At 42.9% G+C, this 18813-nt stretch overlaps 1 protein-coding gene across 1 annotated transcript; it reads right to left on the bottom strand.

Annotated features, from left to right (window-relative positions):
• Positions 1–875: 875 nt before the first annotated feature.
• On the bottom strand, positions 876–18151 carry LOC103756507 (protein spire homolog 1-like). Its single transcript, XM_018074477.2, is given in 16 exon segments — positions 876–1062; positions 2228–2370; positions 2777–2804; positions 3645–3709; positions 5035–5166; positions 6328–6476; positions 7027–7102; positions 8711–8835; positions 9233–9362; positions 9824–9892; positions 11963–12124; positions 15029–15094; positions 15366–15491; positions 16256–16420; positions 16853–16884; positions 17722–18151. Coding segments are annotated over 16 exon segments (1896 nt in total). The 5' UTR covers positions 17963–18151.
• Between the last annotated feature and the right edge of the window lie 662 nt (positions 18152–18813).

Here is an 18813-nt window from a genome sequence, read left to right as displayed (position 1 = left end):
GTCCATTGTATCCTTCAACACTGCGAAACTAATCAAAGCAAACTCCATTTAGACCCTACATCCCTTCCATATAGGCAATTCCTGGGGAGAAATACACATACTATCAAATATCTCATTTCTGGTTTTAACACACACAAAAAAATCTACTAAAACATTCTTTATTTTTCATATACATTGCAACAGTCTAGTTCACCTTAGGGCAAAGCTTAAAGCCAATACAAAGAGAAGAATCTTTCAAGAAAAACCATCTGCTCCTCAGGTGATGATGGCATTGAGATATAGTAGCGACACACACCAGGAAGCTCTGGTGCCAAAGGATGATAGTGCACAGACAAAAACCAAATCAAGCTTCCTAAATCAAGTCTGCTTCCTAAAGCCTGGCAGCCATCACTGTAGTGTTACATGCATCAAAGCAGTGAGCTTTAAGTGCTGTTTAGTGAGTTATGAGGAAGGAGCACTTGCAAAATGCATGGTGATGTGATCACATAACCAAGAGCTCCACTTTCCAACCCTCTCAGGAGTGGGGGTTTAGGTTAAAAGTTTCCCTGTACTCATTACATTGGGTGAAGCCTGCTCAGCAATGAATGCAAACAGTGCCACGGAACAATGGCAACTGCAGGTGCAAAGAAGAAAATGCTAGAGACGTGATAGTGCTTCAATGTTTATTTTCCTCAAAGAAACATAAAAAGAATCAAAACAGTTCCAAAACCCACAAAGCTTTAGAATACTTCACAATACAGAAATACTAACTGTGCTCCCTGCTTAGACTGACTAGCAGGGAGGTCTTCTAATCAGGCCTTTATGTCAATAGGTGCATAAAGCTGTTTCATTTATTTCAGGTACAGAACAAGTGACAAGAGAAATGTATGGTATAGTTATTGCAGTTTGGATCAAGCCCAGGAAGTTCTTCTGGGAGGGATGCTTTGCTGCTGACAGGAAGCCACATTCATCAGGTACTGCTCACAGCGGGTACAGATGTCTGCAGTCAGCCAGTCTGCCATGGCCCCTGTGTAACAGCACAGAGGCCGTGCTAGGCAACGTGGCTCCAAAATAACGGGTACACTGGAGAGGGAGAGGGAAAAACAAAAGCAGGAAAGCTGACCCAGGTTTCTATTAGAGGGCATCGTGCTCTTCCACCCTTCCCCCCAGGCTGCTAAGTGATTTAGGTAACTGCATGAGTTCAAAAGAGCCGTCAGCACCACTTAGGAAGGCTATAAGCACCAGAACACTTTCATTTACTGACACTTTATCGTCAGTATGTCAAAGGGCTAATGACTATCTATGTCTGATTCAAGGTTGTGGCTGCATCCTCATGCAGCAGGATTTTTTTTTGCCATCCTGAAGTATGACAGCAATGCAGTCTCTCAGACCTCTTCTACAGCACCTGCATTGTAAGACAGACCAAACCACTGCCTGCCCCACGCAGTTAACTTCAGTAGTGAACGCTACCCCTGCTTTTTGGCAACTGACATACAAGTCTTTGAACCAGAAACTGCTGTGACTTTATTCTGGCTACATTAAAGAATGGTTTCAGAGAAGAAAGAAAAAAAAAAAAGACACCAGTTCCTCCAGTAGAACACTTAACTGTTTTGGGAAGATGAGAACATAGAGAAGAGATAATGTATGTTTTCAGTCTTAGATATTGCACTTATACACACATGGTCTGTCTTTTCCACTCAGAACTGTCAAAAGCTCTCTTTGGAATAGTTCATTTTCTGGGGACAAAAAGGAAAGGGTGTCTGTATATGTGTGGAGGGAAAATGAGAAACCATTTATGGCATTACTCTTCAGTCAGTTATGCTTAAGACAATTAGCATATTTGATTTGTAGGTATAAAGGGGCTATGCCTGGGTTGTAGTGACAGACCTCCAGCTGTGGGGGATAGAATGTAATGCAGTCTGGAAATTCTTATACAATTGAAGCTATTGCAAAGGATTTTCCATGTCTGGGCTAATGTGGACACTTCTAAATCCACATCAGAAACCTAATAGTTAGAAAGGAAAATCTACTTCAGAGCACCTTCACATCCTCCCTTTTGGTCATCTAAAATCCACAATACTTCCAGAGAACTATACACCAGTTAGACCAGGGACTAAACCAGTAATTCAGCAGAACATTCAGCTGACCAACCTACTACTACATACCGCTGTCTGCATGTTTGTAGATTTGCATAAGTAACTGGTAACATCTTTCAAGGTAAAACCAGAACATCCCTGTCCCAGCTTACCCAAAATACTGCCCGTGCTCTATTTCATGAAGCAACTCTGAGCTCTTCTGCTCTTCAGTAGCTGGGTCGTCCTCTCTGGAGAGTCTCAAAAATTTTAGGAAGTAAAGTGGAAGATGTATGCATGTTCGGAAGGGCATCGACATCTAGAATCACAACACAAGTCACCTGAGTTCTCCAGGAAACACATCCTCCTGCTTAGCAGGAGAATTTGCATGGCATGCAATTGATTTATTAGTGCACTTAAAAGGTAGACATTAATGCAGTGAACTTTCTGACCCTTGTATAAATAGATCACAGTGTAATCCCAACCACTTTACACAGGATGAAAGAGGAACCAGAGTTGTTTTAGCTGAGTATGACAAGAGATGTCTGCAGCACCCTTGCTGCTTTTGCACCTCATAATATTCCCTTTTCTGTTTTCTTAGAAATAAGGTAGAGGGTAGATTTGAGGTATCAGTGGGATGAAGGAAAGCTTCCTATGACTAGGTGAGGCATTGGGAAAACAGAAAATGTAAAAAACTCATACGCTGTTGTACAGACTAGACTTGCCTTGATGCAGCAGTCACAGCAGACAACACTGAAAGAAAAAGTTCCCAGCATTATCATTTGAGTAAAGCTCAGCAGATACTAATATGGCAGCTAAAGGTGACTTTCCCAAGTAAGTCAGAATTTGTGATTGTGGCAGAATTGCTTGATGGCAAAGTAAGAAAGCTTAGAACTCCCCCATTCAGTTTGCCAGCTCTCCTATTTATGGTTGTTTAATTCATCTGAAATGTGTCAGCATCCATAGCTTCAAGGCTTTCTCTGCAAATCCTCATTAAAATTCACCCAGCACTACCACCAGACAGTTGCTCAATTTCCAGTGGTTGTTTACTTGCTGCTTGTAATCAATTCAGTGCTTCACCACTGCTTCAAATAGATTTAAGTGAGCCTTAATGAGCCTGAAGTATCTCTCTCCCTCTTCCATGAACAGAAAGTTTCTGACAACTAAGTGGATACAAGTAGGTCCGACTTCCCCAGTCACAAGGTCTGGAGTTCTCCTTTTCAGTCCTCAACAGAGGATTCTGGTGAAGACCCTCTCCCAGAACCTGTTCAAGCCCTTGTCTGAAGTTAAATTCAATCTTTAGAGCAAAATTCAGAGTGATCTCAGAGAAATTGAATTTAATACTGGCACAGTAAATTTGGTTATTGCTAGCTTAATACTAAGAATTAAAACTGAGATACCACTTCAGAGACAAACTTTTCCACATCCTCTGCAGCTGTAGACACTTCAGCCTGGCTTGTGCAGTAAGACAAAACTGAAGGGCTCAGCAACCTGTTCCTATCCAGTACTACAAGTCTTTGAATACTGGGTATTTTCAGCCCTATTCTTTCACTCTTTTCCCCCTCCACATTCACCCTTTTTGTACCAGCTCACCTGCTGCAGAGGTAACAGTTGTAAGGCCACTTAAGAAACATCTGCTTATGGCAGCTGAAACAGATCTGTGGAAAGGAAAGTTATTTGTGAATGCAAAAGGGAAATATCTTTGTACCAACAGTATCCACTGCCTGTCAAAGAGCAAGCATATAAACCAACCTTCTAAAGGCTTTAGATCCATATACAATAACAGAGGTCGAATAAAGGATAGCAAAGACACAGGAATTAAAAGCTAAAAAGGCAAAAAAAATTCTTACTTGTAGGCCAGTGTTTTTATGATGCAGAGGTTTGGGGCAGCTGCCAGACAACAGGAGTTTAAAAAAAGGCTCTGGAGCAAACAATAGATGTATTGTGTAAGAGTGTAACAGTAGCTAGTTAAGAGAGAGGGAAGAAGAGAGACATTCTTTGAGGTAGACTGCAGCAATCCCAAAGAGATTAAATCAGGGCAAATTTGAATTCAATCCTGAAGCAAAAAATGAGTCATAAGGAAGCTGATGAGTCGCTTGAACTTTATAAGAAAGAGCACATTCATACACAGCTGGCAGTCAGAAGTGATATTATCTTGAGAAGTAGAGCTTGAGAAAGCTAAAAAAACTTCAGCAGCAAGAACACAAAGGGGATAAGAGCCATTTTTGAATAGGCATAGAACAGGCAAGTTAAAGCAAGGTCGGTAAGGTGAGATAAAAACAAGAATTCAGTCTCAGGAGCATCAGACAGACTGTGGAAGTAGCATAGCTTTGCTATTAGAACCCTTTGACTCTGTCTGTACTGCTAAATAAATGAGGGCAAGAAGCTGACCCATAAGCCCAGTAGCACAGACTTCCTCACATCTGTGTTGCAAAGGGCTTGTACTCAGGACATCTGTTCTGAAGGGGCTGGCTGCAACACCCCCTCTAAAGGAGACTCAGTGAGTAAGGCAGTAGTCAAGAAATGTGAACAGCCAACAGTCCTGTGCTGCAGGTCATTCTCTGTCCCTCTCATCTCCCCGACCTTTGTGTCCACTCAGCAAGGTGGTTTGAGTTAGGTCAACTCGGGTGTGGGAGCCTCATTTTCACTCTTTAGCAGTACCAAATCCCAACTATTTACTTCAGGATTTCAGAACTCACCCACAGTCACAGCAGTCAGCTCTCCTAGCATGGAAATCACAGACAAGAAGTAAAAAGCAAAGGCTGGGTTACTTTCTAAGCAATTTACAGAGTTTAAACTGGATTATAAGCCATCACTGCACAAGTACTAAAAACTGTTTCCAGCCTAGGGCCAAACTCGGATCAGCTGTTATGAACAGGATAAGTTGAGGCAAAGGGCACCTCAGCAGTTTGGCACTGAGGGTCATAAAACCAGACAGCTTTTATATAGCTGGATAGCACAAAGAGAAGAAGAGGAAACATACCTTTGCTCTTAGAAAGACACCATCACCACCCCTTTGAAAGAAGTCTTGCCCTTTCAGCACCATCTCTGAATATCTGGTTCCAATCAGCTCAGCAATGGTTGGTGATGGCCACTTGGTAGGAAAGAGACAGTCCTGTTGAAAGGCAGAAGTTAAACATTGGAGAAGGCTGAAGAAAGCAGCTATCTGGGGAGGTTATCCTCAAAACTGGGTCCCAAAGGCTGAGGAGCATTTGTCTCCAAAACCCAGTTTTGCCCGTGATGAGGAATATCGGTTGACTGTTTGATGATGCTAGCGGAGAAAATACTACAGGGAGTTTAGTGATTGCTACAGTTTTCAAGCAGGTTCCTGACACATCATAAAGGAAGCAGATCCATTGGTCACTACAGCAGCTAATACCATCTCCAGAGCCAGTCTTCGGGGAATTTTACCCTTTGGAACAGACCACAGAACAGATGCCACCCTGGCCCCTCCTGAGTACAAAGATCCCTTTCCACAGCACAGCACAGCACTTCTCTTTCCCAGGAATCACTGGCCCCACACACATGGCAACTATAGTTTGGTGGTCTACCAGGAGAGACCTGGGGAACCCAACCCACCTGCATCCCCCAGCCCACTGCTGAACAAAGAGGTCTCAGAGTCCTCAGGTCAGTTTAGAGACTTGCCAAGGTCAGGCAGAGAGAGATGCAGAAGGAAAGAAGGAAGCAAGGGCACAGCACACCTTGTCAGGACAGAACAGGGCAAGGCCATAATTCAGAAAGTTGCACAGAAGCACACAAACCCCAGCATTTCTCTCACTACCATCATGCAGAGCCTGATGACTTCAGTACTGCATACATGATATATTTATAAGTCACCAATGCTGTGCTATCTACAGTTTGTCAACTGCTTGTTCCCTTTACTGCAGCTTAAGGGACACTTGTGAACATATTAGAATCTAGAAAGAATGAGGGGAGATAGAGAAAGCAGGACAGTCCTACTGTCAACTACAGTCTGCTTGAGGAAGTCTTGATGGACATTTTCAAGTAATACAGAGGTATTTTTTTCTTCTTGTATGAGAAACAACTATTTCACATCATTCAAACTGGGAAGGCACTGCAAGGACACTGCAGCATCCAGCCCTCTCTTAAGCTGTCTCCAGTGAGAGAATAATATACCAACTTCAGATCAGTATACAATATGTCCCAAGATAAAAACCACAGAGCATGCTTAGTGCTTACATGAGGATCAAGGTGCAAGCTCTAGTCATTACAAGATCTATCAGACCAGGGCTGCTTGCTGACATGTTGGACTTACAAGTTCCTTGCTTTGAAGGCCTGTCTCTAAAGATCTGGACCTTCTTCTGTAAGGAGGCAGCTGCTGTTGGCCAGTATTCAGGAAACTCTTGGGTTTGACGTCTCCTAGTGTGGGTGGACATGGGGGACACAGGGAATTTGCAGTGAGACCTGAATAGGAAGAGAGAGTTTTAGGGTGCAGAAAACTAGCTGGCAGCTTTTAAGTATTCACCCCAAAAAACACTCAAGAGCACTACACTATCCTCTGAAGGTTGCAAGGCTCATGTCTCTCCTCCTCCACCCCATCTGCTCAGATCACAAAAAGCAGAGGTTACAGTAATTATGTTTGTCAGTAGGCAGTGATGAGGCTTCATTAGCACCACTTAGTTTAATGAAATCAAGTGGTGCTCTTTCTACTTGAATATTCAAAACATTCATCTAGCTTTTACTGCAAATTCCAGTTAGGCCTTTGGGGACATGGTATCATTGTTTTGAAGCTGCAGGAACTACACAGGCTTTAGTCAACTGCAGAGAAATGGTTTTCTAAGGGCACCTCCCCAGACTCATTACTTAGTGTTAGAGCTCTTCTTGTAAAGTAACTCCAAGTGATCAGAGTGAAAAGAAAGTGTACAGTGAGCCCAGCCTAAGGCTTTGGGAACCCAGCAGGCCACTGACTGTACTTTGTCACCTGGTTTGGACATGCAGCTGGAAGTACACTGACCTGTGCTGTTGTAGGATACTAGCGATGACCTGCTGGAGGACAGGCAGGTGCTGTCAGGCAGCTTGAGAGTGGTTTCCTGCAGATCAGAGGACAGGATGTTCATCAGCTGCAAGCGAGACACTAAACCCGCTTCAGCAGAAGTACTGCTGCTAAACAAAACCAGGACACCCAGGACTGACCAGAAATGTTCAGGCTCACTCAGAAGTGAAGCAAAGAAAGAAATCAACGGAGTACATTTAGGAACTTTCTATTACTTCTTGGAATATAAAGTTAACCCTCCTCTGCACTCCACAACCAGGAAGCTCCAGCCAAGTTCGTGAAATTTCCAATTCATCTGCTCTCTCTCTCCCAAGTTCAATGTGGATACTAATACGAAAGTTTCATCTGTTCAGGAACCAACTTTGCAAAATCTTCCCTAAGCAACCCATGGAGTACATTGGAACCATATTCTTGGCTCCAGTTGACACACAGCAACATTGGAGAACAGTTCAAGAGACTATGACCAACCCAACTCGCTAACCCAACTCAAACCCAGTGCTGTATCTCAACAGCATTGTTTCTACCTTCTCTAGAAAAGCAGAAAACAAATTTGATTATATTAGTCTCCATATGAAGGTCCTTCTAGTTTAGCAGTAATACATCAACTACAGGGTTCTCGAATGCTGAACATTCCTCCAAGTAGCACAGATGGGGGCAAATATAGCTGAGATTTTCTGCTTTTATTAATTCATATCCGCCTTCCTCAGTTAAGCAACTGCATTTCAGACAGAAATATTTACAGAAAACAGATTCCTGTTTGTATGCCAGAGCATCTGTGCTAGACATGATGTTTTAGGGCTTAAATTCTGTTCCACAGAATTTCTGAATATGCTCAGGCTGAATCCCAGAACCAAGTAAGTCAAGCTTTTCATGATCGTGCCAGGAGTAAAATAACCCAACGACATCGTGGTTTATTGAGGAGTGGTGCTCCCAAAATAACTCCATAGACAGAAGAGTGGGAATTTACCAATCAAGTTACTTCTTAAAAATAAGTAATTAAGTTTTCCTTCCATGAGCTCACATACCATGTGAAACCAAAATACATCAATACCCCTAGCATCAAATGCCTCACTGTAAGATTGGCCAGACTCCCATGCATATTAAAACTTCTGCAGGATCTAGTTTTAAGAGACCAGAGCAGGCCTTGGTTCTATAGAATCATAGACTATCCTGAGCTGAAAGGTACCCACAAGAAAAGTCCAACTCTTAGACCAGCACAGGACCATCCCAAGAATCACACTCTTGTCCAAACACTTCTTGAACTCTGTCAGGCTTGGTGCTGTGACCACTTCTCTGGGGAGCCTGTTCCAGTGACCAACCACCCTCTGGGTGAAAGACATTTTCCTATTATCTAACCTAAACCTCCACTGACACAGCTTCAGGCCAGTTCCTCAGGTCCTAGCACTGGTCAGAGAGAAGGGATTGTATACGCTGTACCTATAGGCTGCAGTCATGCCACAAACAGAACTGTCTGAATATGATATGTGCTTCTGTAGAGAAAAGAACTTCAGTGAACCCAACAGTACCACATTTGTTCACTTTTGAGACAAGATTTCCTACACTAGGATTTGTACCTGACCTTCCAGGCTATGTGTGTATTTGCAGCTCTAATGCCTCCCCATAGTCCTTTCACTTAAAGCCTTACCTGAACTCCTGGTCCCAGCTGCTGTGTTTTAGTGTTGACAACTTTGAACTCAGTACTGGCATCTTGGAGAGTTAAAAAACTGTCACTTGGAGAGTTCGAGGCTGTATTTGGTGTCAAAAGCATTTCTGCAGGGGAGAGGGAGAACAAAAACCCCCATACACACAGACTAAATGAGATATTGTGCTGGGACAAGAAAATTACAAATTTGATACCCACAGATCAGAATTTGAGATTAGGCCAGACTTTGTCATGATGGTTACATAAACTTTTAGTGTTAGGTGATGGTCAAAATTCTGCCCTCCCACTTAGTGGACAATTTTGAACATCCATAAAAAAATGGGTAAGTTGAACCATCTTTTGAGTCTTAATAAGCCACAGACAGATTTTCTAGAAATAACTATTCTTATGCCAAACCACCTCTAACACAAAATTTGCATTGCCATCCCCTTTGCATTATAAATGTTATTGAAAAAATAAATGGGCTTTCATTTCAAAGGCCAGCCACTATTTTGGAGCAGGTACCTTTGGGCCTGCTCCCTTTTTCCTGTGCTGCTGCTGACTGAAGCTTCTGTGGTTGTTTTATTTCTATCGTGGACCATTCATGCCAGCTGGTCTCACATGGCACACACTCTTTCAGCTGCCTCTCCAACACCTGCAGGCAAAGCACAGCACCACAAAGAGCCAGTGGATAGAGCAAGGAGACCAGTGGTGACAGAAAAATCCATCAGCAATGGCACTGTTTTACAAGTGCCTGTCACTCAAGAGGGCACTGGGCCCTGCACAGGAGACACCCTCCAGCACTGGGCATAGTAGAATACTTTGGTGACTCTCAAATTTGAAATTGAGAACTTCAGAAGTTCTTTCAGGACCACAAAATGTTCCAAATGAAAGAAGCAGTGGAAGAAAGACTGATCACCTTTCTCCTATGAAGATGTCAACTCTCATTTTCCTAGGCCCTGGTTTTGGCAGGAGGATCTGCTCAAAAAGTTAATATATCCCCCTCCCAAACACAAACCAGTAGCTAAGGCATTACCTCTATGTTCCTTGAAGCTGTTCTGTCACTCCAGAATTACCTTTTTTTGCTATCATCAGATGCAGCACCAGGTCACCTACCAGCTTTAGATGAGGCTTGGGAGCAGCTACATCAACTTTGGGGTCCTTGTGTTTTTGCTCAACGATAACCTGAAAGAGGAAAAACGATGCTTAAGAAATAGTTCTTTTTCTACAATAGTTCCTTCCTCCTGGTACACCCTGCCATTCAGTGGCACACTGAATGGTGCAATTCAGGATTTGGCAATGGGGGAGGTGGGGATGGCATAAAAAAATTAGTTGGGAAGTGTAGAATGATGAGATTTACTTATGTGGATTCTCAGTGGAGACAGATTTGCCCATGGCAAGCTAGAGGCAATCAGAAGTGCTGCACAGCCCTTAGAGGCTTCCAGCCCTAGCAGCTCATGAACTGCTCATGAAGCTGCTGGAAAACACTGTATTCAAATTTTGATAAGCACCATCGTCACATCCTCTTCAACAGTGAGAACTCAGCTCCAGGGAGGAGAGCAAATGAACAGGTTAACAGCAACTGCAACAAAAACTGCAGCAGCAGGCAGTTGTATGCATAAGCTAGAGTCTCAGAGACTGGCTTACAGCCCTACATAAACTAGGAACAATAGCAAGATAGAATTGCAGGACACATATTCATGTGAGGCATCAAGCCCTGTGCTAGCTGCATAGGGGACAACTGACAAAAAAGTCAATTGTACATCCATGTCTTTAGCTGCCTTATTCACGTATTCTTATTTTGAGGTTATGGAGCCTGTGTGTACAACTTCAGAACATGTGGGAGTGCAGGTAGAACAACACTACAGCTTCCCACACTAGCTGTGCTTTCATTCATTTGCAAATTAGACCACTGTTTGCTAGAGAAGCTTTAAAATAGCTTTGCAGATGGGGAAATCCTAGTTTAAGAGCCTTCACAAAGACCCGTGCACTCTGCTTTCTTTGAGCATTTCTGTCTACTACTCTTCAAACATGTTTGTGCTTCTCCTCAAAAAGAAAAGTGTGGGGGGTTTTGGTTTTTTTTGTTTTGTTTTTTTAAAAGAAGAAAAAAAAAGAGAAAATCAAGTCCCAGATAATCCTGCCACCTTGAGTTATGGTTCTGTACTGCACAGTGCACTGATACACAGTACATCGCAAGGAACACAAATAGTTATGATGCACTGTCTCCTTTACACTACTGTTCATTAATATATCAATAAAGATATTATCGCCAAAGAAATGACATAGCCTTACCTGGAGGCTGGAACCACAGTCAAGCCAAGCAAGAGCTGGGGCTTTATGGAGGTGCATGGTTTAGCTGAAGCTTATAAACCTGCTGCACTCCAGCAGCACCAACAAAGAGGAAAAAAAGCTGATGTCTAGTGTGGTAGGCAAAGTTTTCACTTTTTGTAATACTGGTTTTTATTACAAGAAGAGTTGTGTCTCATCTTCTGCCAAGACGTCTGTTTGCAAAGCATGCCAATGCCACAAAGCCTTATGCCAATGTTTTAGATCTGCTCATCATTCCCAGATCAAGCTGCAGCAAGCAAAGAGTATCTCAAGCCTTTAGAGACACCCCAGACATTCTTGTATCTGGTCATCTTCACCAACCAAGTGGTGAAATTGGAAGTCACTGCCACTTGAGTCAGAACAGCAGCTGCCCCTGGGAGGGCCTTAACTTTTTTTACCCTGACTAAACTCCTGCAGTAGCTCAAGTACACTGCCTAGAGGCCTCTGCCTGAGACTGAGCAAAGTATTGTCTCAAAACTGCTTTCGCATACACCCAGAACATCTGGGGCATCTGGGAAGGCAAGGAAACTAGTAAGAGATGCTGCCAAGCATAGCTCAGCTTAAGGAGCCTGGAAGGACATAAGTGTCCAAGGTGGAAAGCACAAGCAGGCAAGAGTCTGTTCCATGAAACTGTTGTGTGCGGGGCAGCGTAACTGCTCCAGGGAAAGGAGTGGCTGACCCCTGGAGGGAGAAGAGGTTTACTATTCAGCTTCATGAAACTGTGACTACTGCTGACTTAAAAAGTTACTGGAAATGAAGCACTTGGGTAGAAAAATAGGGTGATCTAATGTTGAGTTGCAACTGAGAGGGATACCCAGACACTTCTGGACTTCGAAGTGCCCTTGAGGAAGACAAGCTTTTGGAGAAGACGTCTCAACACATCCTGCTTAGACATGAAGTAGAGCAGATGCTTTCCAAGTCACTCACCTTCCGTAGGGTGTATCTCTTGTGCTGAATATCATCCAAAAGCAATTCAAAGGGAGAGCGGATCCGTTCTTTTGGAGGCACACAGCGCTGTGGTCGCTCACTGGCCTTGCGCAGCCTCACGCCAGCCTGCAGTTCACTGATGACACTGGGCCACAGGGATGCCTCAGAGAAACCAGGAAGGGCCAAGTCAATAGCTGGCTAGAACACACTGAGCAGCATCCCCTCCCTCCACGTAACAGGGCACGCTTAGAAACTGAAGTTATTCAGAAACGCACAGTTGTGTCCTTAATACCCGCTTCTACTCAGTTTCAGAGCAGGGTACAGTACCAGAGAAGGGAATTGCTTCTCTTTGCAGAGATTAATTTACCATGAGAAAACTAGGAGCTGGCTCACCAGGCTCATTCCCAAATTTTGTCATTAACTTTATGAATGTACTTCAGCAAAACACAGCTTTTGCTGCCAGGTAGCAAGACACATTTTCTTTCTGCAAGCACTGGCACTGCAGGTACCAGTGTTTTCACATTACTGAATCCTAGGAAACACTGGGAATGAAATCCCAAATCTCACCATTAAAATCCTCTAAATTTTCAGAAAACAAGGGTTGAAGTGTCCACAAACAAAAGAGGAAGACAACTGGGAAGGGATCTCATACTTCACAGAAGCATACATTAGCAGTCTCAGCCTGCAGACACAAGCTAAAAACTGACATCTGCTCATTCTCTCCCTGCTTTAGTATCTGAGGATGCTCAGGCATGCAGTATAACCCAACAAAAACAGGATAAAAAATAATCAACTCAATAGTACGTTTAGACAACATTGTAATGGAAGTGCTAAATCAACAGCTTATCTGGATCCCAATGGCAAATTAAGTAAGAACAAGTGATTGTATTATAAACAGTGAAAGGGAAGCAAAACATTTCAGAAAACTGCCTCAAAACAAAGTTTGACTTAGACTCCTCTCCCTTTTCCACTTACAGCATCTTCTCTCAACTTATCCCTTCAGATATCTTGGTGTAATATCAGAAGAATCTTATACAAGCTCTGACTGATGGCTGCCTTCAAGGAGAGAGATTTTTTGTTGGATTGTTTTAGCCTGGCTTTGGTACAGTCTTACCTCAACTCCAGAGAACTAGAATTATCAAAGAGTGACCGCATACAAGCCATATCTCCTAGGCTGTATTTAATACTGTCTGGGAGAACACACAAAAGTCTCTGGGCAAACCCATCAGACTTTTGAAATAGCACTTTTTTTTTTTTTTTTTTACTTTTGAAATAGCACCAAGATGTTTGCACTTTATAGAGTTGTATTTCACATGGTTATAGCACTTGACTAAAAACATGACCTGAAAAGAGACTTCTGTACTGTAATATTGCCACATTAGTTTTGGGACAAGAATTGTCTTCAGCTGTCCATTTCAGAGCAACTTGCACACCCAAAACATTTTTCAGACGTTGGTGACATCATCATCACTCATACTTTTCTTTCCCTACTGACTGGATCATTGCAATTATTCTACTTGGGCCATCCCATGTAGTGTTAAATACCACCTAAACTTCCCACACCTGTGCAATACAACATGAAAATGCTACAACACCGTAAATCCACTGCATTAAGTTCAGCAGATGAGCAGTAAGACAGCTGTGTTTTTAACAGGTCTCATCTGCTTAGATTTCAAGGTGAATATCAACTTGTAACGTGTACAGATAAGCTCTGCTGAAACTGTACAACCCTGCATGCTGTCAGGCTGTGGTCTGCATTTCAGAAGACCTGTTTTGTAGCAGTCAACAAAAAAAGTGTGGCCCATAGAGAGTATTAGCTTCTTAGCACCACTCAAGGCATCAGCTCTGATCTGTGGGATCCCAGTGAAGTTAGCACCCTGGTTATTTTAAACTCAAGAGTTTTTCAGAGCGATGCAATCAACTGGTGCTTAGGGACTTGGAAACTAGAGGCAGAGGATTTGCAACAGGCATCCAGCTTTCGGAATTCATGTCTCCTGAAGGAGCAGAGGCCAAATACACTGGCCTTCAGGCCACACAGCAAAGCCCTTGTATTTATTCATGTATTCCCTGCAGAAAAGAGCTATAGCAGTTGATGAGTTTGTGGTTTGAGATAGCTTGCCAGTTTATTTTAATAGATCACAAAATTGAGAATATGCCCAAACACACATTTCACAAACATTTTCATACGAATAGTTTGAGCATGCTTCAAAGCAAGTGCTATTTAGACAAAGGGAGCGAGTCCACAAGTCTCTTGGGGCTTGCTGTTTGCCTCCACAGACTCCAGACTACAGTGCATTTGTTTATGCTGGGCAGAGCTCCAGCCTGAAGGAAGAGCTGTTTGTTTCTGATTGAGCTCTGACTTTGCAGGGCCTTGAAAAGAACAGAGTAAGTTGCTTTCTCTGCCCCAAACATACAGTCCAAGATCTATGGAAGGACAGAATGCAAAGACAAGAAAGGCAGTGAGCCCAACCTATAAGTGACATCTCCAACCTCATCCCCCTTCACCCCTTTGAGCTGCTGGAGCTGCCACAAAGATGGACAGCGCTACTGGCCTTCAGTCCCTGCCAGTCCTGAACCAACATAGACCCCACAAAGTAAAAGTGAAGTAGTCCGTCCCAGTACTACCAACAACAGAACAGTTTTCTGGGATTTTTCAGTCCAGCTACAAGAAAGGAACAGATTGCTTTTGGCAGGTGTCAGTTCCCACCAAGAGCTGGAGTTTGGGGCTCAGCTGCAGAAAGAAACAGCCTGAGTAATTGCTTGTGGACACTTATTCCAAAGACTGCCTCCAACTTCATTTTTAGAAGTGGTTTAAGTTGAACCACAAAGACAATATTTGTGTAGAATAAATGTCCACGTGAGGTTGACATATGAAATAGTTTAACTTCAAGTTCACTCCCCAGCTTGTTTTGCAGACAAGTCGTTAACTACTTAAGCTCCTGAAAAAACCTAAGCAGTTTAATATGTTCAACCTCTACTTTTCATAGAAGAATCAGTGGGAAGCCTCAGAGAGCTAAGGCTGAAGAAAAAAACCCATGCCCATAATGAAGAAATTAAATCCCTTACGCCACAGTTTCTCTTCTTTTGAATGGGATTTTCCACCAAATCTTCCACATCCATTTTTCTCAGTCGCTGAGAAGCAAGCACATGAGGTCATTGCACTGTTCAGTATCTATCCAATATAAATTACTAAAGTTTATCTGAAAAGCCTACAAACCCCAAACACCTAAACTTTTAAACACTATAATAAGTAAAAAAGGTGCAGAGACAGAAGCCATTCCCATTGTGAAAACAGACCTTCATCTACATGCTCCACATTCAGTGCAATGGGAAGGTTTCTTTAGAACCTGGTGGGTCTGTGAAGGTGGAGGGAATAGCAGCTAAGGGGTGATCCCAAATGTACCTCTTTGGAGGTTTGGATGATGGTCACAAGCTTTTGAAGTTCCATATATTCAGCAAACAGATTCCTACAGGTCATTTCATAATGTCTGGCAGCCTCAGAAGGCCTGGGCAAGTGCTCCTCACAGGCCTGAAAGAATTGCAGCTATTTAAAAGAGATCTTGAAATGAAAAAAAAAAACACCATGGGAGGATGGAATAAAGCAAGATTCAGTTTCCTCAATCCATGGTTAAAAATCATCTTCCTCATGGCCCCTTTATATTATTTTTCTATTGCAGATACAGAGGAACAAAGAAGCAAAATGTCCAATCTTATATGTATGATAATGTAAGTAACTGCATAATTTATGTATATTGTCTTCCACAGAGTGTGCTTTGAAATAAGTACCTGAATAGGGAAGCCTGCAGTGCCGACAAAGCACAAAACCCCACAGCAGGTGGAGTCACTTACCCTGTTCTTTTCCCCTGCCCAGATCAGACAGAGGGATGAGAAGTTTCTCATACCTTTAAATTCTGTTTGAGAGGCAAATACCTGTTTGAGTTGAGACATTGAAATCCCAGCCTTTGCAAAAACTGAATAGTACAGACAAGTGACTTTTTTTTCAATATCCAGTCTTCTGGGTATTGAAATTGGAGACTATGTACAGAAGGACTTTGTAGACACAGCTGTGTGAGAGCCATGTGTAGTGTTCCTTCTTAATTCTTTTCCATGGGCACCTGCAAGTACCTAAGATGGTATTGCCTTTTCCCTCTGATGGGAAAGCCACGTGCTCCCTCTATGTTCTCCAACAATCTACCCAGCTTTTACCCAGAAATGGTCTTGCCCCTTGGTTAACTGCACGGTTCCATCAGCTCCTCTAAAGTTGCTACATTTACTAAGTGGGAATAAGGAAACCTTGATAACATCCTGCAGGGTGACTTCTGGTTTCATTGGCTCATCATCCAGTTTCAACATGAGGCGCAGCAATTTCTCCAAAGGACCACTCAGTTGTCGCTCCAGTTGGCTGTCAATTCCCCAGTCCAGGGCTTCATAGATCACCACTCCCAAGCATTCCAACAGCTGCAGACACAGACCAAGGAAGCAAGGCAGCACAAACTGGAGAATGTCACAGCTCTCAATTCCCAGCCATGCATGTACCCTCATCTGCCCCTGAGGGCTGAGCACATCTCTCAGGATGAGAGGTACTCCCCATTTAAGTTGTTTTAAGATTTTATATGGCCTGAACTAGCACCCCTAAGTTATCATTAATAAGACAACAAGACTCTGGGCACAGTAGACAGCATCTGTGCACATTGTTTCCCAGTCCCATTGCTTTCCTTGAGTTCAGTCTGAGCATTTTGTTTTCTTTCCCAGGTTGTAGGGAAATACTCACAGGGCACAGCAAATTTAAGCACCTTGATAGTTTCCAAAGACATCTATATCTCCTGAGCTGGCCTTTACTATAGCAGGATTCTATCTGCACACATAATGAAGGTAAAGATACAAGCTTACCTTGTCCTCTGAATGCTGAATGCTGCCAATATCTGGAAGGGAAAAAAGAGGGTTGGGGGAGAAAGAAAACTGCTTAGGCACTTAGAACCCCTTTCAAGAGAGGGAATTCTTGATAATAAGGAAACTAACTCTTCTGACTGAAGTCAGTCCCACCTGGGGAAAGTAGGTCTATATTTGGGGAAATCCTATGTTGCTAGAAAGCAACATGAGATGCTCTTCTTATTGTAACCATTAGCCCCAAACTAATGGCTGCTGCGGGTTTTTTCCCTTTGTTGTTGTTGTTGTTGTTGTCGTCTGCTAATTGATATTTAACCATAAGGAAGGCATGGGATCTTTGTCTTTATTGTTAATGACCCCCTCTAATCCCTGAAGAGTTAGCCTAGCACTGACCTCTGCAGCAGGCCCACCAAGCTGTACATAACACAGACTTGTTGCCACTTGCTGGCTACACACAGTGACAGAAAAAGGAAAACTGCAATCATAAATCCACTGTGAAAGTTACCATAACAAAGGTAAGAAGATGAAGGTTGGAAGATGAACAGAGCAGGACATATAATAAAGCTTTAGATTATTTATTTCAAATAAAGTAAGTGGTGAAAAGCTTTTATCCCAGCTATTTCCTGGAACCAAATGACTCAATAGAGCATGACTAGAGAAATTAGTAGGTCATATATCTGTATTACCATTCATCTACAGTCCTCTGAAATAAAGTATAGGCAAGAGAATAGCTTCATGACAATATACAGAGAGAGGAGAGGGGAAAAAAACCCAAACAAAACCAACAAAAAAAGCAGAGGAAAAGAAAATTTCCCTACTTTGTCCCATTTCAGCTTATTAAAGGAAACAACCCTTGGCACCCATGTTCTTACCAGACTTGTGGTAGACCTTGAAGGAAGCAGTACCATCAGCATGGATCAAGACACTCCCACAACCTTTTATGAATACAGAATGGAGTGATGGGCACAGCTCTTGAGCCAACTGCTCTATTTTACAGCAACACTGAAAGCAGATAGCCCAGGCTTGCTCCTCACTTATAGGATGTTCAAAACACCTCAGAAGCTCAGCTAGAGAGACCTTTGTGATCCTCTGCTCACACTTCAGAGATTCCATTTTTACTTTCACCTTCACTCTTAGTCTAGGAAGCTTAACACTCCTCTTTCCAGGCCAGGCAAGTGCTCACAGCAGCCTTTTGTCAGTTCTGCCTCTTGGTTTGCTCTTATCTCTCTTTCCTACAGGTGCAACCATTAATGCCAATCTTTGCTCTATCTTTTTAAAAGGACATCACTTTAATCTGTATTTGTACAAGATTCCTTAAAAGAAAATAGAAAGTATACAACAAAATGGAATCAAGAGAAGATAAGACTATACAAAAAGTTGTGCCCAATTTAGCTCCATTGTTCCCAACAAATATTTTAATTGGAATACCAGTGTTAGCGGTTAGGAAATTTCAACTACAGGCAGAAAGGGAAAGAGGCAGGAAACAATGTCTTATACTTGGGGGAGGAGAACTCATTGAAGACCACAAAAATTCAATCCATTTGGTAGGAAACTATTTTAACAACACTAATAAATGACAGCAATCAATTCCATGGGACACCTGCATTCACCACAGGCCCCACTTCTGCCTGGCCTTGGCCCTTTGTCCCTGCCATGGCAAATCCCAGGAGCTGGGACAAATGCATGCAGGGACCAGGATGGCCAGGTGGGCACCTGGGGTATGGGCAGCAAGGCCTGTCCTTGTTCAGAGTGTTGATATCACAGAATCACACAATCAGTTGGGTTGGAAAAGACCTCTGAGATCATCAAGTCCAACCTTTGACTGACCACCACCAAGTCTACTAGACTGTGGCACTAAGTGCCATGTTCAGTCTTTCCTTAAACACCTCCAGGGACTGTGACTCCGCTGCCTCCCTGGGCAGCCCATTCCAATGTGTAATCACCCTTTCTGTGAAAAAATTCCT

Source organism: Manacus vitellinus, unplaced genomic scaffold (assembly GCF_001715985.3).
Source record: "Manacus vitellinus isolate BGI_N305 unplaced genomic scaffold, ASM171598v3 scaffold_28_pilon, whole genome shotgun sequence".
NCBI lineage: Eukaryota > Metazoa > Chordata > Aves > Passeriformes > Pipridae > Manacus > Manacus vitellinus.
Note: the sequence above shows the minus strand (reverse complement) of the source record. Positions and strands in the feature narration are given on the sequence as shown.